Genomic DNA, 23,271 nt, shown 5'->3' with positions numbered 1-23,271 from the left:
TCTCCTGCGTTGCAGGCAAATTCTTTACCATTTGAACCACCAGCGAAGCCCGGACCCAAAGGAGGATCTCTGTAAACACTGTGTTATCCTGGCACACAGGATTCCTTTTACACGCCTCTGGTATCACCACCGTTGCAGGCATCATGTGACGGCATGCTAGTGCAATGGAGAGAATGTTTGCAGAAACGTGTCTCTTTGTTATGGGGTCTGTGACTCCATGCCTCACTGGTTCAGGGAGGAACCAAACAATCTTTGGACTTAATGAAAGAAAGAACCCGCACCCCCACCCCCCCCTGCCCCCCCCCCGCCCCCCCCGCCTCCCAAGAGCTTAGGGCAGTGTGTCGTTCCTGTTGGGGTAAAGCTCTGATGAGAAGGATTTCAAGGAGCTTTGTGGGGTGCATTGCACAGTCTTCTAAGAAACACAAAGCACTAATTTTCTAATAGTCATTCATCAGGTGCATTCAGGCAGAGAATATAGTTCTCAGGCAGGCATCATCCATCTTGTGGATGAGGAGACAGGGAGATGAGTGACTCGTACGGCAGAGCTAGGCCTTCCAGCCACCTGTCTGCATCTTCCAACCACCCAGGGGCACGTCTCCCTGCCTGGAACTTGATCACCCGCTAGAAATAAGGGCGGCTGCTACAGGAGCGTGGTCTGAAGAGATACAGCGTGAGGCGCAAACAGGAGTTGGCGTGTATGATTTTAAATCTGCTAGTAGCCAAGTTAAAAAAAGTCAGAATCAGGTGAAATTCATTTTAATGATTAATATACATATGATGATGGAATAATTGTTTAACCCACTGGGTCCAACATAATTTCATTATGTAATAAGTACAAACTGTATCGATGAATTATTAACAGATTGAGGTCCAGGTGTGTTTGGCATCTGAGTCAGCCTGTTCCCGGGCTCAGCAGACGTCTGTGTGGAGAGGCTGCTGTACCTGGCAGATGGGAGAGGGGATGAGAGATTCCCGGGTCTCCTAACACTTTTCATTTTGCAGTGACTCAACTGCCATGAAGCGATCCTGTGCCACCATCCAGATCTAGTTTGGCCATCCCGTCATTTCTAAAAGCGTCTCTCCAGGCCCTCTGCACACGCTGCCGGGCCGGGGAGGGGCCCAGTGCCTTCTGCGTCTGCGTCTGTGGGTCTCCTGCTCACAAGCGTGCCTTCTGTGTGTTTCAGGTGACCCGGGTCCCGCCAGCTACGGGAGGAACGGCCGGGACGGCGAGCGAGGCCCCCCGGGGGTGGCGGGCATCCCCGGTGTGCCCGGCCCCCCAGGCCCCCCGGGTCCCCCTGGTTTCTGCGAGCCAGCATCCTGCACCCTGCAGGCCGGTCAGCGGGCATTCAACAGCAAAGGTCCCAATCAGTGAGGGGCTTGGTGCCACGCGGCTGTCGGTGGAAACCACACCTGAAGAAGGCGCCTGGGGGAGAACGGCCCCTTCAGTGGTACCCTAGGAGTCGATCTGACCATCAGGTTTAGGACAATGGTGCTATTCAGCAAATCCTCTCTCCTTTCTCTTTGAGGGGAGCCACAGAGCAATGGATCAGACAGACAACACCCCTCCTTTTGAGTGAATCGGCAGTCCCATCCCCAGGCTCTTGAACTCACGTGTGCTATCCGTGTGTGGTACGTCACGGGCCGCTGTGCCAATAAACAGAGACGCTGTTTGGTTTACCTCAGTTGCAGTAGTTACTTCCATTTTGTAGTGAGCGTGTGTTCTCAGACACTCGTTCCAGCTCTGCAAGGATTTACCAGATTAGTTAAGAAGCAGCCCCGTTACTGTCAAGAGAATTGGTGCTTAAGATCCCCATCACTGTGCTCCTGGGGACTCTGCAGTTGCTGTGCCACTTGGGGTGTTTTCCTTACACCCGTGGGGTTCTCAGCGTCAGCTTGCCTTTCTGCTGAACTGTACTGTATCCAAACCCATTCGTATTTTGGGCTCGTCCATGTGAAAGCAAAGAAAGAGTCTTAATACCCTACCATTCAGTAGTTTTATTGATGAGATTATTTATTTTCAAGGTTTGAGGTCACGTCTCTTGTTGTACCAAAGAAGCAATAAACATGGTTTCTTACTCTCTTGCATGTTTTTTTTATAGCTGGGTTCAATGAAAAGAAGTCACTTACAGTTGTTCAGATACGTAAAGCTTTTTAAATACTGGCATTTCTGTAGGCCTGTGTTTATGATGTTAGTGCTTTGTTCTACAGAGAAATTAAAAAGCCCTTTCTGCTCCCCAGAGGGTGTGGCCTTGTGACAGAGTTCTTTGTGTGTTTGTGTATGGTGGGGGTAGAGCGTGGCGGGTTGGGGGAGGTGGTAGGGGAGGTTTCATGGACCTTTGAGAAATAAAATGAGAGTTATGAACCCATCCTCCCGAAAAATGTACAAATACACTTGCACAAATCTGCTTGCATGCTATGGCAGATTGCATGGGCCCCCCAAGTCTAGCCTGGCTCGGGTTCTGGGGGAGAAGCTGCTGCCTTCATTTCAGTGCTGTCCTGTTAAGAACTTCACTGCACAAATGATTTATGTTGTACTCAATTTTTTCTTATAAACTGTATAAAGGCAGCTCAGCTAAAGCACTGTATTCTTATCAATAAGATAGGTATTGCCTGGCCCCTCAAGCACTCCATTACTATTTACATAATCACACTGGCCTGCTGTTTTGTCAGCAACTGTATTAACTATGGACCAGCCTTAACATAGTCAGTTTGTGTCACAGGGCATATGATCACCTGTCCCAGGCAAAGCACAGTGCGCCAGTCAGGATCTTCTCCGTTTATGGAACTCCCTTCTCTCAAGTCACGGGGAGTGAGCCCTGATAGGTGTGATGCCTCACCTCACTGGTGAAGCTTTTCTGCCCTCAGTTGGACTCTCAGCATTTTAAAATCTTAGCCCCACTCATTTGGTTAAATCAATCAACATGTAATGTGTATCTGGGTTTCTTTAAAGCCGCTCACAGCCTCGAGTCCCGTGCTCCTGGTGTGTAAGGGGAACAATTCCGGCTTGGCTGCGTAGGTCAGTGCCATCTGCATGCCAGGGAGGACGGTCCTCCTCCTCGTGGAAGAGGTAATCTTTGCAGACGAGACAGTGGTCATAACTGCTTGCATGGTCTCCACATGGATGGCAAACCTTTTCAGGTGCTGTGACATATAATCCAGTAAATGCAAAGAAATCGCCTTTATTTTCACCAAGGTGGTTTTATTTTAACTGGAGTGACACAGTCAGATACAACAAAAGAAAAATTAGATAAATAAATACGTTTCTCAGTTCTGATAAATAGGTTTATCAGATTCATAAGAAAATTAAAAAAAATAAAATTTCAAGGAAAAGTTGAATGAACTGTTCTACAAACTTGATATACAAAAGGCTGTACAGCAAGCTCCATAGACACAGCAAACTGGAAACCACCAATTACAAAGCGATTGTGTGAAATGAGCACATCCCCAATAGTGGGAGTAATCCATCGTAAATCCAGTTCAGAAACAGCTTACAGAAGCAGTGTAGACTTGACAGAGAAATTGCAAAGAAAACAGCTCACTGATCCTCTCCATGAAAGAATGTTGATAAATCCTAAATTAGACCAAATCTCTCTCTTTAGCAAAACAGAAATCCTCCAGACCTCGGGGAAGTTGGAAGGTGTCCGAGTTGCTGAGAAAAGTGTGGGGTAATTACAGGTGGTTAGAAACATGCACGTTATTTACTCAAGGGCTGATGATCTAATTCTAAGCCAGTGTGTCTGTGACACTGTGACCTGATTTCCGTCCCACAGATCTGAGAGGTTGGGTAAGAACTGTGGAAGTCACTTCCCAGTGACTGAGCACATAAATTCCCCAGCACAGTTTGGGATCATTGGCTTTGTCTAGCAGAAGGGGATGAATGAGTAGTCATATCAGTTTCATGATTGATTTTATTATTTATGGACACACTACTTCAAGCTAACTACATGAATATTGCTATCCTTAAACATCATAAATAAAATCTGATTTACTTGCAACCTGAAATAAGCTTACTGTAAATCCCTGCTTTAGAAGAGAAATCTCTGTATTCTTTATTTTTTTGACTCTTAAAGCTTCTCTGATAATTAACATGTCTGAGTTTAAAAAGAAACTAATAGAGGGGGAAGATCACTAGAAATACATACAGTCACACTAAATATCAAGAAAATGGTTTTTAAACATTTTCTGGGAGCCCTGGCAAAAGGTGTGAAAAAGCAATATTAAGAAAAGCACTAGCCAACAAGTAATCCTGCTGTTTACAAACAGGGAATGGATGTAAATTATTTAAAATACCTTTTTTAGAAAAAGAGCATTTGTTTTCAATAAATATAGGTCAAGTCTCTCTTTTTTTTTTTCTAGAGTAAAATTGATACTTTTCAGCTATGTACTGAGTCTTTGTTAGTGAGCTTTGATCCAGGACATGGCAGCATTAATTCATATGGCTCAGTAAATATTAAATCAGAATTGGTTTACCATAAGAACATATGACTATAGATACACATGCCCAAAGGCTCTTTAAAGAACTAACTAGAGGAAGTATAATGCATTGGTTGGTACATTATACATACAGTTTAATGTATCTGGTTATCAGGAAGAGGATGCTGATGGATCCTATTTTTGATCTTAATAAACGGGAATCCATGCTAACTTTCCCCTTAACAATCCCTTCACATCTTGCTCTTGAGGCCAAATTTTCTAAGAATACCTACAGAGAAAGTGAATGATGGGAACTGGCTCCAGGGAACTTTCTTTTAAGATTTGTCTGAATTTGTCTCTGGCCTCCACGTTGGAGATTTTCGTGTGAAGAGACTTCAGACTATCCCTCAGAGAGCACACGATTACCTTACTCTTCATGACGGACCTGAGGGTGAGGATCGTTAAGAACTCTGTAAATCATTTCCCAGTCTAAGCAGGAATCTAAATCCATCTGCAGGTTTTGATGGGATTCATTTCTGTTAAAGAGACATGCTGTGTATTTAACCTAATGGCCCATCACTCAGGATGGAAGAGCTTATGTTTCTGAGAAAAGTTAACTCTGGCATCCTTCATCTTGCTCAAGCCCACATAATTTAGTGAGGAGATCACCATGTGTGACCAAAGTCACAAAGGCCTGGATACTCTCTTGTTTCTGCTTTTAATTCTCATCCAAATTCATCAGACCAAGCTTTTTATGAGCTGCCACTGAGCTGGGCTGTGAATGTAATTCTTAGAAGCTAAGTGTGGATTCATGTGACAAACGAAAGTATGATTATGAGCGTGGTATTGACATGAGCCCTGCAACAGGCCAGTCTGCACGCCCCTCGGCATCCGTGGGCTCATGGAGGTGAGAGCTTGGGAGGTGAGTGTGCCTGCAGCCTCCCTGTGGCTGACCCCTGTCAGCGGGGCTGAAATATGGAGCCTCAGCTAAAGAAGAGATGCTGCTAATAACCGCACCTCAGAACTCCCTGATCCGGGGTCAAATCCTTTATTGCTGAGATAAGTGACAAACTCATTATGCAACACAAACACACAGGAATCAACTCGTCAAAGCAGTATAACCACGTGGGATTTAGAACAAACCTCGCGCCATTCCACTTAACAGCAGTATGTTGAATTAAACCTTACATAGCTTGATGAGGTAAGATAGAGAACACAGAGAATGGACAAAAAATGCACCCAAAGTCTTATTTTAAAAATAAATAGTTTAAAAATATGTCATAAAACAATCTGAATTTAAATACATTAATACACTGAAAAATATTTATCCCTAAAATGTACTTTAAATAAAAGAGCAAAATAAAAATTTGTGATGCAGTTAGCATCTTTACACCCATATGCTTATCCTTGTCAGGCGACACACATCCTTCTGTTAAACTCAAATCTTACTAACTACCCCCTAAATTTAGTGAAATCTTTTACTTTATTAGTATTCTCTTTTGACACATTCATGAAGCAAGTAGCTAACTCCTGGAGCTGTAACCTATATCACTCACTATTGGCTCTGAAAATGAAAGTTGCTCAGTCATGTCCAGCTCTTTGCAACCCCATGGACTATACAGTCCACGGAATTCTCCAGGCCAGAATACTGGAGTGGGTAGCCTTTCCCTTCTCCAGGGGATCTTCCTAACCCAGGGATTAAACCCAGGTCTCCCTCATTGCAGGCACATTCTTTACCAGCTGAGCCACCAGGGAAGCCCAAGAATACTGGAGTGGGCAGCCTACCCCTTCTCCAGGGGATCTTCCTGACCCAGCAATCAAACCGGGGTCTCCTGCATTGCAGGCAGATTCTTTACCAACTGAGCTATCAGGGAAGACTATAGGCTCTGAACATGGCATTTTTTTCCATTTAGATTTTTCTTAGATAGCTTGGTTTTATAAGCCTGCCCTAAATTTGAGAGTCCTTTGGACCGCAAGGAGATCCAATCAATCCATCTGAAAGGAAATCAGTCCTGAATATTCATTGGAAGGAATGATGCTGAAGCTGAAACTCCAATACTTTGGCCACCTGATGCAAAGAACTGACTCATTTGAAAAGATCCTGAAGCTGGGAAAGATTGAAGGCAGGAGGAGAAGGGGAAGACAGAGGATAAGATGGTTGGATGGCATCACCGACTCAATGGACATGAGTTTGGGTGAACTCTGGGAGTTGATGATGGACAGGGAGGCCTGGCGTGCTGTGGTTCATGGGGTCGCAAAGAGTCAGACACGACTGAGTGACTGATCTGAACTGAACTGAAATTTGAGGTAAAGTTTTGCTATTCTGGGTCTGCTCCTCTGGAAGAGTTTTCTCTGTGTTCACCTGGTTTTCCATTCAATTTAACTAACTCGAGCAGTTACTCTAGCACAATTTTGCTGAGTGAAGTGTTTGGGGTACCGCTCCAGCCACAGCACACAAGACTGAGGTCATTAATCTGTCTTATTTCCTGAGACTCCCAGTAGTTAAACACGTTTCATGTCATGAACGCTTTACCAGTCAACTAATGAGTGAATACAATTCAGTGGGCTAAGTCAGTTTGAAATAATAGGCATAAAAGACAAAAATTCAATTCAGTCTATACCTCTCCCCTCTTGGAAGGCTGTGTAAGCTGTAAGAGAGAGGGCTATAACCGGGGGTCCAAGCCTCCACACTAGCATTTAAGAATGGACATGGAAACAATGACATTAAACTGTGTGTCTGAAGAAGGTGGACACAGAAAAATGTGAAAAATAATTGAACAACAAGAGCAATGAATACATCTGCAAAACTATTCTGAGACTTCACTGGAAAAACCTTAAGCATATAACTTAACCTGAAAATTCTCAATATCAGGATATTATTGCCAGTGTTAGGAAAGTTTAAATGGTATTTTGAAAAATAGTGTTTTTCATCGTAAATTTTGTAAATAGTGATACATTTCTAAAAAAATATAATTATACAAATCTAATTATAAACTTTTAAGTACTTTGAACAGTATGAAGATTTGGACATTGTCTAATTCTATCAATGGTCTACTTCTTGTGATAAGCTAAATTCTTTTTATTTGCCAAAAGAGATTTTCTATCCTGTTTAATAGGTAACATGATTACTCAAGTGTTTTCATGTTAATCACTAAAATATGAGGGTAGCATACAAACTAAAGTTACAAATAGTAAATTTTCAAGTTAGCTAGCCATATAAATATACTTATGAAATAAAACTGAAACAGTCAACAAATGAGACGTTATTGTGCCTGCTTCATAAAGATACTTAAAGTGAGGAAAACATAAATTAACAAAAAAAATTACAAAACATAAATTAACAAGAAATTATTTACAAAAGTAAAAAAGAGTACAAAAGCAAAGGTTTTGATGGAATCGTCTACTCAGCTGTTTCTAGCCTTTTGTGTTTCTGCTGTGGCTGTTGCTGCTGCTGTCACTTCAGTTGTATAGACAGCAGCCCACCAGGCTCCCCGTCCCTGGGATTCTCCAGGCAAGGACACTGGAGTGGGTTGCCATTTCCTTCTCCAATGCATGAAAGTGAAAAGTGAAAGTGAAGTCGGTCAGTCGTGTCGACCCTCAGCGACCCCATGGACTGCAGCCTTTCAGGCTCCTCCGTCCATGGGATTTTCCAGCAAGTCTGTTCAATTCTTCTGATACAAATTGCTTAAGACACCATCTTGTGGACAAAAGGTGATATATCACAGGTTCTCTACAGTGGAGAAAGACTGCAGAAAAGCTCAATCTTATTTAACTCTTAAAACATACTCATAAGAAATCATTTTATAATCCAAACATCAAATGACATCTTTTACAGATAATATATCTTAAGATAATTACTGATGCTCTATCACAAAAGTGTCTAAAATTTTAAAGTTTCAACAATGTTATGAACCATAGAAACAAGCATATGGGATTATCAATACTTTAAAGTCATTAATTACACTACTTTGATAACAAGGTGAAAAATTTCAAAGGTTAAGACTGGCTGTGTTTCTGTTACAGTTACGAAAAAATGGTTAATGTCTTCAGCAGAAAAGAAGAATAACAAAGTCATGAATTATTCTTCCTTTTTCTAAAGGCCATAAATATTAACTGAAGTCAAATCTTGTTCTTTGCACAGAAGGATTTCTATCTGACAGTGTTACCTGATCTTGACACAAAATATTAGACTGGAATTCAAACATACTTTTATGGGGCAAACACACAACTTTCAATTGCCATCATGTGTGTGCCTGCTAAGCGGCTTCAGTCACGTCTGACTCTTTGCGACCCCATGGACTGTAGCCTGCCAGGCTCCTCTGTCCACGCGATTCTCCAGACAAGAATACTGGAGTGGGTTTCCATGCCCTCCTCCAGGGGACCTTCCCGACCCAGAGATTGAACCTGCATCTCTTGTGTCTCCTGCATTGGCAGGCAGGTTCTTTATCACTCGTGCTACATGGGAAGTCTGTTGCCATCGTGGCCTGCAATTACTTTGTATTTAAACATACTTTGTTGTGTGGAGTCCAGACAAGAGATAACTCATGAAATGTGGTCATTCTTTTTCTCTGCTGTGGACACTGCTGACTTCTGCGTGGAAGTGAACAAAGGTTCTGGAATGGAACAAAATGAGACAAGAGAACTGGCCACCACCAAGGCAGTTAGGGGAAGTCTTCACACCCTGTCTGGGGCCTTAAATTATCCACGTTCTTTTCGTTAAAAGAATCAGGCAACTGCCAGGTCTTCACTTTACTGGTGCTGTGTTTGCCGGGTGCAGCCCTTCTTGCTGCTCTTTGCTGCTTCTCCTGCACAGGCAGCCAAGCAGAGTTCATTCTGTGTGATGCAGCCCTTTCCTCTGGTTATCCCCAAGTAGGATTGAATCACACATGTCAGTTGTTTAGAAAGGACCTGAGTCACTGTGACAACTCAAGTTTATAATTGGCATCAACTCCTCAAACCACCTGACTAAATCCAGACCCTTGCAACAGGAATAAACCAGTCCAGCATTAATGGAATTTAGAAAAAGAAAGGTTCTGAAATACTTAACTTGTAGAAAGGACACATGAAATATTCTCTGGAATTAAAATGAGAGAATCTGTAAAACAAGAAAATGAACTGAGTCTTCTTGCGTCTGTGAAGGGATCGACTCCAGGAAAACAATGCACTGATCACCAGTGACAAAAAAATTCATGAAAGCAGTAAAATGCTAAAATAAATACTTCTGGATTAACAAAGAAGCAAAAGAATAAGCAAACAATTAATATGAAAAAATAATCTTTGAAAACATATAAAATGTTTTTAGCTTTATGACAAATTCAAGTAAATTAATGAATGGCAGAGGAGTTGTAAGCTTTCAGAAAATTCAACAAACTAAAGCTCCACAAATTAAAAGCTCAAGATATACACATAGCACCAGATTTTAGACCTCTGTACATTTTGTGGGGATAAATGATCATTTTACTAAGAAAATGTATATGTATATTTTGATTGTGTCAGTCTAAAACACAGCACCATTGTAGGTATTGCACAGGAAAGAAAATGAAGGAGAAAATAAATTTAAAATTAACAACACTTGAAATAAATAAAATGACCTTGGAAATGAAAATAAATAAACTTGGAAGTGAAATATACAGCATCTTTCAACATGAAATAATAAAAAGGTTGTACATTTGCACAGCCATGTAGATAGTACCTGACCATCAGTTCATCCAACTACAATGAAAACCAGTTCAAACCCTGGGTGCATTTGAACAAAGCTGCCTCCATGGAGGCACGCTGCCCACAAGACCGTGCTCACAGCTTTTCACAATCTGCCCCATGGCAGATGTCTGTGGCGGGGCCGGGGCTGGGCTGGGGGTGGTGCACGCCCTCGGCATCCCTAGGACCCGCCACTCAGATTTCAACAACATCCTCCTGCCCACGGTTCCAGGAAATCGTTTTCAACCAACAGTTTCTCAAAATAATGTATGGCCAGGCCATGAAACTACCATTCAGCTGTTTGGTTGGCAATCACACGTTTTTGTTCCTGGTCAGAGGATGTGGTCCAGGCAGTGTCTGTGCCCCTGAAGTGTGTGGACTCTTGCTCGGTCTCATGGATTTCCTTCACGGCCCTGAACCTCTAGCTGCAGCTTCTGAGAAGCATCATTCTTCCTACAAGCTTCCAGGCTTCAGCTTGTTGATATGCATCTGTGGATACCACACGCTCATCTTCTAGCACAAGGAGGTTTCTTTTCCAGTTGCTAGAAGTCCCATCCTTTGTTCTGATGGCTGGTTCTTAACATCTGAGAGTCACGAGGTCAGAAGGCTAATGTACTCGGGCCCAAAGACTCTGCAAGGCCCTTTAAACTTTGAAAGTACCAAAGACAGCTGGGTGCCTTCACCACCAGACACCTCCCAGAAAAATCAGCTTTCTGTTTACCAAATGAGAAACTCGGCAAAGGGACCACAGTGCTGGGCCTTGACTTCGCTCCTTCCTTCTTACGCAGGACACACTCATGCTGGTGGGACTGCTTTGACTGGAGCTCATTACACAGGAGCAACAAAATCATTTCAGTAGTTGGCTCTGGTAGGATTTTGGGCTCCCTGATAAGACAGCCTCCTGAGTTTTCTTCCAGAATCTAAATTATGAAGGTCTTATTGCCTATCTATTTCTCTACATAAGTAGAATGGATAAAGGATGGTATAAGAATTCTTAAGCTATAAAAGTAGTCAAAAACATTCAGCAGGAGCAATGCACTATTTCAAAAAAGTTAACGAAATTGTCAGCAATGATAGTAAATTTAAATACCAAGGAAACATCCAGATAAGTCCAAAACTTTAAAATTCAGAAACGAAAGGCCAAATACAAGTTGATAAGACTACAAAACGTACATCACCATCAGTCTACTAAATCATGAGATATCACTTTCTCTTAAAGAAGAACAAATGATAAGATGTGCTTGCATATTTCATAGAAAACCCTGAATAAAAAGCATAATAATGGTGAAGCAAGACATGGAATGAATTTGGAAAAAATTCTGAAAAGGCTGATATCGCAGTTACTATAGGAATAAGATTCCGATTTTTGTTTTTAATGTCTTGCCTACACCAAAAAAAAAAAAAAGTCACCCACGATCACGAGGGTCTGACAGTATTAAGAAAGCTCCAACAGCAACGAGAGGTGACTGGCATCAAGTCTTCCTCAGGTGTGGTTACTTCCCACCTGTTCGCTGTCGGGTGTGTGAGACGGGATACAGGCAATCCTCTGGGTTACATCTTCCACTAGGTCCTGGGGGGCCCTGGGGCCCTGGGGCACCTGGTGAGCCTGGCAAGCCCGGAGCTAATGAAATAAAAGACCCCATCAGAATGCAGGTCAACATACAGATCATCCTCCCTCTCTCCAACCAACACGAGTCATTCAGTGTCAACTGGAGCGACACTAAAGGGCCACAGGGGGCAGGCATGGCTCCAATTTTTGGAGGCTGGCTCATGCTGCGAAGATAATATCACTATTACCTGAAGTCCCAGGAAGACCCGGGCTCCCTGGAAGCCCAATTCCCGGTTCCCCCCTTTCTCCCTTCTGTCCTCGGTAGCCTAAGGAGGAGATAAACAAAAAGAGAGAGAAAAAAAGTAAGCGTGTTCTCTGACTGATACACATTCAGGAGATACTTTGAGGTGCACGTGGAAAATACACCCAGTGGAATATCTCCACACATTTATATCTGAAGACTATGCTACAGACACTCAGTACAATACTGGATCCAAGACAACAGTGGCCTGAACAGTATCCTAAATTGATACGTATTCAAATGTGAAAAGTCACCAGGATTTCTTTTCTATAGCTGACTTTCATTTAACATATGTGAACAAGAAGGAAAAGTGTTTGTAGTTAAGTCATTTGAAAGTACCCTTCCAAATCTCTAAACATTTCTGCAGTAAAATAATATTTACTACCTGGGATGTATTTAATAGTTCCACCCAGTTCCCACTATTACAGAGACCTTGTTAAGCTGACTCTCACTCAGTCATCTCAGTGAGTGCTTAATATCACAGGCTAAAAAATTAGGAAGAAAGAAAAATAACTGAAGAAATATGAACCTTTGATTAACAAGGATTAATAACACTGGAACATAATTCCAAAAGAAGAACATATCTGCTAAAAGCTATGTATTTAAATTTGGTTCTCAGATTTTAATATAATGCAAAATACATTATTCCACATGAATCTCAGTGCATATGAGGTGTCATAAAACAAGAAAAATAATTTATGTGTTTGTAAAACACAGTAACATTTATATGTCTCCTGTCAAATGTGAAAATGCATTTGTACAAAGCTCTCATATCATTAGGTTAATACCGACCTGCTATTAATAGATAGAGGTGTTGAACTGCACAAAGCACATGAAACATTTTTACTCCAATTTCCTATTAAGGTCCCAAGCTCATTCCTTATGAAGCCTTCCCCAAAGCCATAGGGTCTTATTTTATAATTGTTTCACAACAAAATTTCATATAGGAATGCTAATAAGGTCAGTAACAGCTTCCCCATTTTTCTAGAATAAGTTTTTCACCCCTTTAGGGCAGGCCTCTCCTGAAATTTGGAAAGGACTTGAAGGCTGGTCTGTCTGCAAAGAGACATGTGTCTGTATGGCTTGTAGGTGCAGGAGGATAGTTTGGTATCAGTGTAGCCTCTGTAGGAAAACAGAAATAAAACAGCAGCAGTGTTCTAACCCAATGTATCTAGAGGGTCTTGTCATTGAAGAACTGTGTTTGTTGTAGTTTTTCAGGTAATAGCCTTGGAGATTTCCATTTCGACTCTCGGGGTTTATTTCTAAAGTTGTAAGTCAGTGCATTTATATGCATGCTAGAAAAATGAGGTCAGAAAAAGAGTGTTACTGGCATTTAGGAAGGATAATTCTTCATGCAGGGCCTTACAAGCTGTTTGAAGGCCTTATGCGTTGTTTGTCCTGACCCCAATTGACCACTGTGTCCTTCATCATTTTGACACACATACGCCTCCTACTTCCTAAGGCCCCGACTGTTAACAAATCTGAAAAGTCAAATCTGTATCAGTCACAGGAACTACTCTATGGGCCACTGGATTACAAATAACAGAGGGTTTCCCTCATTATGAACCAATAACAGCTGAACTTTATAAGTTCAAAAGTAAGAACAATCATTCCCAATACTGTCCCTCCAAGGTTGATGGAAGCTAGAAGGCAGGATCTGTTTTCTCCTGCTAACTCCACATCCGCTGAGTGTGCAAGGCTCTTTCTAAAATGGATAAGGCTTTGAAGTGTGGCATCCATTCTTGAGGATTTTCACAGAGGTGGGAACTCAGCATGTGTTTGAGAAAAGTTTAAGTCAAGTTCTTTCAGGATTCCTGACCAAGATGGTGAACTGGAAAGCCCTGAGCTCACCTCCTCCCATAGACACACCAAATCTACAACTGTATGTGAAACACTATATGTGAGGATGGATGGCCTGAAGATAGGAGAACAGATGTTCCACAACCGAGGATACAAAGGCAAGGCCAGATCAAGACGGGCAGGAGGCGCAGAGACGTGGTCCAATCAGAGGCCACTCCCCTGGCGTGCTGACCACAAGGGGAGGGACGCCACTGACGAGAAGGTTACCCTGAGGAGTGAGGGGTCCACGTCCCTTGTGGGGCTCGCCAGCCTTGGAGACCTGCCCTGGGAAGACAAGTTCCCGTAACACCTGTCTATGAAAGCCAGCAGGGCCTATCTCCAGGAGGGCCCGAGGGCTGTGGGAAACCAAGCCTCCGTCCTTAAGGGCTCCTGCACAAGCCCACTTGCTCTGAGTCCCAGCACACAAGCAGCAGCTTGAAAAGCACCTGGGTCTGCTTTGCAGGGGCACTGCATCCTTCTACTTTTCTGTATATTCATTCCATTCATTTTTGAGAGTTTGATATTGAAACTCCAACTAAAAATCTTTATCTATTTAAAAAATAATTGTAATATATAGTGGAACTATATGTAACTTTGTTCTACATTTTCCAAGTCTCCTATAAGTGTTTTTTATCATATTTTCATAATTTAAAAAATAAAAAAGAGAAAAAAAAAACACTTTCTAATCTGAAATTGTCTAGACTTTGCTTTTTCTTTTTTAAAATCATGAACAGTGTTGAATATAATCAATTAAGTTTTTTTCTGAATCTATTAATATGATCATAATTTCTTTTTTTTTATCTGCTTATGAGGTAAATTACATTAATTGATTTTTAAATGTTAAACCAATTTTGCCTTCCTATAATAAACCTTGATCTTGAAATAGTAGAAAAATAAGAGTATCTGGGTCATATGAGAAAGTGGTTCACTGACTGATTTTAGAGCCTGTGACAGAGGGGCAGGATGCAGTGGCCGCCGTTCTGTGGACAGATGTGCTGGTAAGTACTGTGTTCTCTCTCTTTCCATCTGCTTGGCCCAGTGCTGGTGGGCAGCGTTCTGCCACTCCCCATCCACCTAGCTACAACACTGTGTGCTTCCCCCCAGCATTCCTTGAGGAATTGCCCTGCCCAACATGTGTGCCCCGGCCAGTCACTCCAAAGCAGCTCCTGTTCCACCCAGTGGGCAGCCCCGGGTGGCATGGGTGCCCCCCAAAGTAATTCCCACTCTTAGAGTCTGGCCCCGTATGTCAGTGTGTCTGTCACAGTCATGGCTGGGTCTTGCAGCCAGCCAGCTAGGGGCAAATCCTGCATCAGTGCCCCCAACAGCAATCATGACCCAACTACAGCAGGAGGACGCATAAGTCCCACAGGGGATACCCCGGGAGCACTGCTCTAGAAAACAGGGGGCATTGTGCTCTTGGACGCCACAGGACACTTTCCACGTAAGGCACTCTCTCAGACCAGGAGATGTAGCTGATAAACCTGATACAGAGAAACGAACACAGGAAGTTAGGCCAGCTGAGGAGATAAAGGAATACCTTCCTCATGAAAGAACAAGATAAACTTCAGAAAAAGAAGTTTTTCTTGAGAAAAATGGAGATAAGCAATTAACCAGATAAAAAGGTCAATGTAATAGTCATAAAGATGCTCACCAAACTTGGGAGAAGAATGGATGAACCCAAGGAGAACTTCAATGAAGAGACAGAAAGTATAAAGAAGAACCAGTTACAACTCAAGAATACAATAACTGAAATAAAAAATACTGTAGAGGGAATCCATAGCAGATTAGAGGATGCAGAAGAGTGAATCAGTGATTCAGAAGACAGGGTAGTGAAAATCACCCAGTCAGAGCAGGAAAAAAAAGAGTCAAAATCTGAGGACAACACAAAGCTTACTAATACTTACAATTTAAGGGCCCCAGAAGGAGAAGAGAGAGAAAGGGCCAGAAAGCCTACTTAAAGAAATAAAAGCTGAAAACTCCTCTAAGCTGGTGAAGGTGACAGGCCTCAAAGTCTAGGAAGCATGTGCATGTGAGCTAAATCACTTCAATTGTGCTTGGCTCTTTGTGACCCTATGCACTGTAGCCCACTAGGCTCCTCTGTCCATGGGATTCTCCAGGCAAGAATACTGGAGTCAGTTGCCGTGCCCTCCTCCAGAGGATCTTCCCGACCCAGGGACTGAACCCACGTCTCTTACGTCTCATGCATTGGCAGGCAGTTTCTTTACCACCAGTGCCACCTGGGAAGCCCCTAGTAACCACAGAGGGTCCTAAAGAAGATGAACCCAAAGCGATCCATACCAAGACGTGTTATGATTAAAGATCTAGAGTTAAAGAATCTCAAAAGTAGTAAGGAAGGAAAAAACTACTTAAGTACAAGGAAACACCCATAAAAATATCAGTTGATAGAAGAAATGGATAAATTCCTAGAAACACACTCTTTCAAGACTGAACCAAGAAGAAATGTTACTTGAATAGACCAATCACTATTAATGAAATTGAATCAGTAATTAAAAAAAAAACTGCCACAAAGTTCAGGATGACACAGGTGAATTCTACAAAACATTTTATGAAGAGTTAACAATTTTCCTTCTCAAACTATTCCAAAAAACTGAAGAGGAAGAAACACTTCTAAACTCATTCTATGAGGCATTACTCTGGTACCAGAATGAGACAAGGAAGCCACAAGGAAAGAAAATTACAGATCCATATCCCCCAAAAAACATAGATGTGAAAACTGCAACAAAATATTAGTGAACTGAATATAACAAAATATTAAAAGGCTTGTACATCATGATTGAGTGGGATTTATTCCAGGGATACAAGGATGGTTCAATATCCACAAATCAATCAATGTGATCTTTACTGTTCTGTTTAGTTGCTCAGTTGTGTCTGACTCTTTGTGACCCCATGGACTGCAGCATGCCAGGCTTCCCTGTCCATCACCAACTCCTGGAGCTTGCTCAAACTGATGTCCATTGAGTCAGTGATGCTATCCAACAATCTCACCCTCTGTCATCCCTTTCTCTTCCTGCCTTCAATCTTTCCCAGCATCAGGGTCTTTTCCAATGAGTCAGCTCTTTGTATCAGGTGGCCAAAGTATTGGAGCTTCAGCTTCAGCATCAGTCCTTTCAATGAATATTCAGGACTGATTTCCTTTAGGATGGACTGATTGAATCTCCTTGCAGTCCAAGGGACTCTCAAGAGTCTTCTCCAACACCACAGTTCAAAAGCATCAATTCTTCGGCACTCAGTTTTCTTTATGGTCCAACTCACATCCATACATGACCACTGGAAAAACCATAGCTTTGACTAGATGGACCTTTGTAGGCAAAGTAATGTCTCTGCTTTGTAATATGCTGTCTAGGCTGGTCGCAGCTTTTCATTCAAGGAGCAAGTGTGTTTTAATTTTATGGCTGCAGTCACCATCTGCAGAGATTCTGGAGCCCCCCAAAATAAAGTCTCTCACTGTTTCTATTGCTTCCCCATCTATTTGCCATGAAGTGATGGGACAAGATGCTATGATCTTAGTTTTCTGAATGTTAAGTTTTAAGCCAACTTTTTACTCTCCTCTTTCACTTTCATCAAGATGCTCTTTAGTTCCTCTTCACTTTCTGCCATAAGGGTGGTGTCCTCTGCATATCTGAGGTTATTGATATTTCTCCTGGCAATCTTGATTCCAGCTTGTGCTTCATCCAGCCTGGCATTTCACATGATGTACTCTGCATATAAGTTAAATAAGCAGGGTATCAATATATATCCTTAATGTATTCCTTTCCCAATTTGGAACCAATCCATTGTTTCATGTCCAGTTCTAACTGTTGCTTCTTAACCTGCATACAGATTTCTCAGGAGGCAGGTCAGGTGGTCTGATCTTCCAATCTCTTTCAGAATTTTCCAGTTTGTTGTGATCCACATAGTCAAAGGCTTTAGTGTAGTCAATAAAGCAGAAGTAGATGTTTCTCTGGAACTCTCTTGCTTTTTCTATGATCCAGTGGATGTTGGCAATTTGATCTCTGGTCCCTCTGCCTTTTCTAAATCCAGCTTGAACATCTGGAATTTCACGGTTCACATACTGTTGAAGCCTAGCTTGGAGAATTTTGGTTTTAGCTTGGAGAATCAATGTAGTACAAATGAATAAACAAAACTATGCAGAAAAAGACTCACAGATACTGGGGTCAAATTGGTGTTTGCCAGTGGTGAGTGGGAGTTCGGGGGAAATAGATGAAAGGGATTAAGAGAGTCAAATTTCCAGGAATATAATAAATAACTCATGGGAGTATAATATATAGCATAGGAAATATGGTCAATAACATTGTGATAACTTTTTATGGTGACAGGTGGTTACTAGACTTGTGGTGATTAATATATAATGTGTATAAAGATTGAATCAGTATACTGTACACCTGAAACAAATATAATATTGTATGTCAACTAATCTTTAATAAAATTAAAAAATTAAAACCAAAAAAACATAAAAATAAGTAAGTGCTTTCTTATAAAACTCTTCCAAGAGGAAAGATCTGGAAAAATTTGCCTCTCTTAAATAAGAGAGGACCTCAGGAGACCTGAGGTATATGGGACGTCAGCTGGATCATGCTTCCCAGGACTTCTTTGATCCTAATGTGGTACCTTCTTATTCACTCCTGGCAGCAGGAACAAATTAGGTCCTACAGTGAGGACCCAGGTGGGAATGAAGCACACCAGGGAGTGCTCTGCTCAGTGCACAATGGGAAGGCAATGATCAGAAACCCACAGGAGGTAAAAATCTAAAACTCTCTGGAAATGCCGTTGAATTTAAAAAGGTGTCAACAATTACCTCTTTTAGGAATTTAGGAAAAATGCAAGTGAGGTGACCCAACTCAGAATCACACTTTCTGTAGGAGGATCAGGGTGTTAAAGAGGGTGCACTAGTTTCATCATCAGAATCTCGGTAGGAGCAGTACTTCCCCATTCAGACTGGATTGTGAACTTCTAAAATAGTCATATTTAGTTTTACTGCACTTTGCACATACTGAATCTTTTACAAATTGAAGGTCTGTAGCAACTCTGTGTCAAAAAGTATTGGTGTTGTATTTTAAATTTTTCATGATTATTATATTTGTTATGGCTCTAGAAATGGGACAACAAAGTCTCAATGACAGCACATCTGTTTACAACATGGTTTACTGAGCATTTTAAGCCCACTGCTGAGACCTATCGCTCAGAAAAAAGATTCATTCCAAAATATTACTGCTCATTGACAATGTACCTGGTCACCCAGGAGACCTGTCAGAAACATACAACAAGATTCCTGTTATTTTCATGCAGCCCACAGACCAAGGAGTCATTTTGACTTTCAAGTCTCATTCTTTAGAAAATACATTCTGTAAGGCTATAGCTGCCATAGACAGTGATTTATCTGATGGATCTTGGGGAAAATAGAAAAACTTCCAGAAAAGATTCATGATCCTAGATGTAAAGAAGAACATTCACAATTCACAGGAAGAGGTCAAAGTATCAACATTAACAGGAATTTGGAAGAAGTTGATTTCAACCCTCATGGATGATGTGGAGGTGGTCAAGCCTTCAGTGGAGGAAGTAACTACAGGTGTAGTGGAAACAGTAAGAGAACTAGAATTAGAAGTGGAGCCTGAAGATGGGATTGAATTGCTGCAATTTCATGATGAAACTTGAATGGAAGAAGAGTTGCTTCTTATGGATGAGCAAAGAAAGTGATTTCTTGAGATAGGATTTACTCCTGGTAAAGATGCAGTGAAGCTTGCTGAAATGACAACAAAGGATTTAGAATAGTGCATAAACCTAGTTGATAAAACAGCAACAGAATTTTGAGAGGACTGATTCCAACTTCAAGTGTGGATAAAATGCTATCAAACAGCGCTGCTGTTACAGAAAAATTGTTTGCGAAAAGAAGAGTCAGTTGATGCAGCAAAGTTCATCATTGGCTTATTTTAAGAAATTGCCACAGCCACCCCAACCTTCCACAACCTACAGTGGGTCCTACAGGAGGTAGGACCCTGATCACTTGGCAGCCACCAACATGGGCACAAGATTGTCCACCAGGAGGAAGATTACGAAGAACTAAAGGCTCAGAGGATGGTTAGCAGATTTCAGTAATGAAGTAACTTCTAATTAAAGTATACGTGTTGTTTTTTTTAGATATAATACTATTGCATCCCCAACAGGCTACAGAATAGTACAAGCAGAACTTTCATATGCACTGAGAAACCAGAAAATTCACATGGCTTGATTCACCGACAGGTCTACTTCTTGGTAATGGCCTGGAACCACCCCATAATATCTGCAGGGCATGCTTGAAGTCTCATGTCAATTTCTCATTGCTCTCCACATGCTCCAGCTTCTCTGGTAAGCCAAGAAAATTCTATAAAACCCCTTTAAATTTCTGTCCTTCCCTAAAGATAGCATATTCAAAAGCAAGAGACATTACTTTGCCAACAAAGTTCCATCTAGTCAAGGCTATGGTTTTTCCTGTGGTCATGTATGGATGTGAGAGTTGGACTGTGAAGAAGGCTGAGTGCCGAAGAATTGATGCTTTTGAACTGTGGTGTTGGAGAAGACTCTTGAGAGTCCCTTGGACTGCAAGGAGATCCAACCAGTCCATTCTGAAGGAGATCAGCCCTGGGATTTCTTTGGAAGGAATGATGCTAAAGCTGAAACTCCAGTACTTTGGCCACCTCATGCGAAGAGTTGACTCACTGGAAAAGACTCTGATGCTGGGAGGGACTGGGGGCAGGAGGAGAAGGGGACGACAGAGGATGAGATGGCTAGAGGGCATCACGGACTCAATGGACGTGAGTCTGGGTGAACTCCGGGAGTTGGTGATGGACAGGGAGGCCTGGCGTGCTGCGATTCATGGTGTCGCAAAGAGTCGGACACGACTGAGCAACTGAACTGAACTGAACTGAAAGATAATGAGACAATAAAAGTCTCATTCTATAGTGCATGTCTCAAACCAAACTATGTCATTTCAAATGAAAAAAAATTTTTTTTTTCCTGAAAAACACTGAAAAAAAAAATGTCCCTTTTAGAAATTTCTGAAGAGCCATCATCAGACAGAATTTGCGTGTGGGCAGAACACCTGGTGTCTCGCTCGGGCCCACCTTCTATTTCTTCTGTGTGGGTTTCTCACTTCAGCTTTTCCTCAGACTCAGTCACACTGTGTCAAGAAGAGGACTAATCAGCTGACAGTCTCTGAGCTTTCATGGTCTCTAAGGTAACAGTAGTTTTTATAATCATCCATCATGCAGAGGGTAACAGTTTTATATGCATATTTTTTTCCTTTTTGAGAAAACTTTTAAATTGAGCAGAGCAAAACTTTGAAGTTACACTCCTAACTGCATATTCTGAGTACTTCATATCTATTTATCTACCAGAGAAAAACCCTTCAGTTCCAGTCAGCTGTGGTGAGGCAACAAGAATTGACCAGTAATCCTTCTCTTTACTATAATAAGGTTTCCTGGTGTCTTTTGACAGGATTATCAATACAGCATGACTATAGGCAAATATTTCTTAAAAACAAATCCTATAGTGCAAAGGTTTTTTTGGACTGCATTTCTGGAATGCAAAAGTAGGAAGTCAAGAAATACCTCGAGGAACAGGCAAATTTGGCCTTGGAGTATAAAACGAAGCAGGTCAAAGGTTAAAAGAGTTTTGCCAAGAGAACGCACTGGTCATAGCAAACACCCTCTTCCAACAACACAAGAGAAGACCAGATGGTCAATACTGAAATCAGATTGATTATATTCTTTGCAGCCAAAGATGGAGAAGCTCTATACAGTCAGCATAAACAAGACCAGGAGCTGACTGTAGCTCAGATCATGAACTCCTTATTGTGAAATTCAGACTTAAATTGAAGAAAGTAGGGAAAACCACTAGACCACACAGGTATGACCTAAATCAAATCCCTTACGATTATATAGTGGAAATGACAAATAGATTCAAGGGACTAGATCTGATAGAGTGCCTGAAGAACTATGGACAGAGATTCATGACATTGTACAGTAGGCAGTGATCAAGATCATCCCCAAAAATAAGAAATGCAAAAAGGCAAAATGGTTGTCTGAGGAGGCCTTACAAATAGTTGTGAAAAGAAGAGAAGTGAAAGTCAAGGAGAAAAGGAAAGATATACCCATTTGAATGCAGAGTTCCAAAGAATAACAGGGAGAGATAAGAAAGCCTTCCTCAGTGATCAATGCAAAGAAATAAAGGAAAAAAATAGAATGGGAAAGACTAGAGATCTCTTCAAGAAAATCAGAGATACCAAGGGAATATTTCATGCAAAGATGAGCAAAATAAAGGACAGAAATGGTATGGACCTACCAGAAGCAGAAGATATTAAGAAAAAGTGGCAAAAATACACAGAGGAACTGTATAAAAAAGATCTTCATGACTCAGATAACCACGATGGTGTGATCACTCACCTAGAATCAGACATCCTGCAATGCAAAGTCAAGTGGGCCTTAGGAAGCACCACTACAAACAAAGCTAGTGGAGGTGATGGAATTCCAGGTGAGCTATTTCAAATCCTAAAAGATGATGCTGTGAAAGTGCTGCACTCAATATGCCAGCAAATTTGGAAAACTCAGCAGTGGCCACAGGACTGGAAAAGGTCAGTTTCATTCCAATCCCAAAGAAAGGCAATGCCAAAGACTGCTCAAACTACCACACAATTGCACTCATCTAGCAAAGTAATGCCAAAAATTCTCCAAGCCAGGCTTCAACAGTTCATGAACTGTGAAATTCCAGATGTTGAAGCTGAATTTAGAAAAGGCAGAGGAACCAGAGATCAAATTGCCAACATCTGTTGGATCATGAAAAAAGCAAGAGAGTTCCAGAAAAACATCTACTTCACAAGAGAGTTCCAGAAAAACATCTACTTCTGTTTTATTGACTAGGCCAAAGCCTTTGACTGTGTGGATAACAAGAAACTGTGGAAAATTCTGAAAGAGATGGGAATACCAGACTACCTTACCTGCCTCCTGAGAAATATCTATGCAGGCCAAGAAGGAACAGTTAGAACCAGACATGGAACAACAGACTCATTCCAAATTGGGAAAGGAGTACATCAAGGCTGTATATTGTCACCCTGCTTATTTAACTTATATGCAGAGTACATCATATGAAAAGACAGACTGGATGAAGCACAAGCTGGAATCAAGATTGCTGGGAGAAATATCAATAACCTCATATATACAGAGGACACCACCCTTATGGCAGAAAGTGAAGAAGAACTAAAGAGCCTCTTGATCAAAGTGAAAGAGGAGAGTGAAAAAGTTGGCTTAAAGCTCAACATTCAGAAAACTAAGATCATAGCGTCTGGTCCCATCACTTCATGGGAAATAGATGGGGAAACAATGGAAACAGTGGCTGACTTTATTTTTGGGGGCTCCAAAATCACTGAAGATGGTGACTGCAGCCATGAAATTAAAAGTTGGTTACTCCTTGGAAGGAAAGT

The 23,271-nt window shown here is 41.6% G+C and overlaps 2 protein-coding genes across 2 annotated transcripts in view; one reads left to right on the top strand and one right to left on the bottom strand.

Moving 5' to 3' along the window:
- Positions 1-2,239, top strand: part of COL9A1 (collagen type IX alpha 1 chain) — a 90,887-nt gene extending 88,648 nt beyond the window's left edge. The window contains exon 39 of the mRNA XM_061428707.1: positions 1,185-2,239. Coding sequence (XP_061284691.1) covers positions 1,185-1,372 — 188 coding nt within the window. The 3' untranslated portion in view covers positions 1,373-2,239. The remainder of the gene's footprint in view (positions 1-1,184) is intronic.
- Positions 2,240-5,445: 3,206 nt separating this feature from the next.
- COL19A1 (collagen type XIX alpha 1 chain) overlaps positions 5,446-23,271 on the bottom strand; it is a 437,433-nt gene continuing 419,607 nt past the window's right edge. The window contains exons 49-50 of the mRNA XM_061427130.1: positions 11,908-11,985; positions 5,446-11,731 (exon numbers count right to left, since the gene is read on the bottom strand). Coding sequence (XP_061283114.1) covers positions 11,604-11,731; positions 11,908-11,985 — 206 coding nt within the window. The 3' untranslated portion in view covers positions 5,446-11,603. The remainder of the gene's footprint in view (positions 11,732-11,907; positions 11,986-23,271) is intronic.

The sequence above is a fragment of the Bos javanicus genome, chromosome 9 (assembly GCF_032452875.1).
Source record: "Bos javanicus breed banteng chromosome 9, ARS-OSU_banteng_1.0, whole genome shotgun sequence".
Taxonomy (NCBI): Eukaryota; Metazoa; Chordata; class Mammalia; order Artiodactyla; family Bovidae; genus Bos; species Bos javanicus.
The sequence above is the reverse complement of the archived record's forward strand: the minus strand, read 5'-3'. Positions and strand labels throughout refer to the sequence as shown.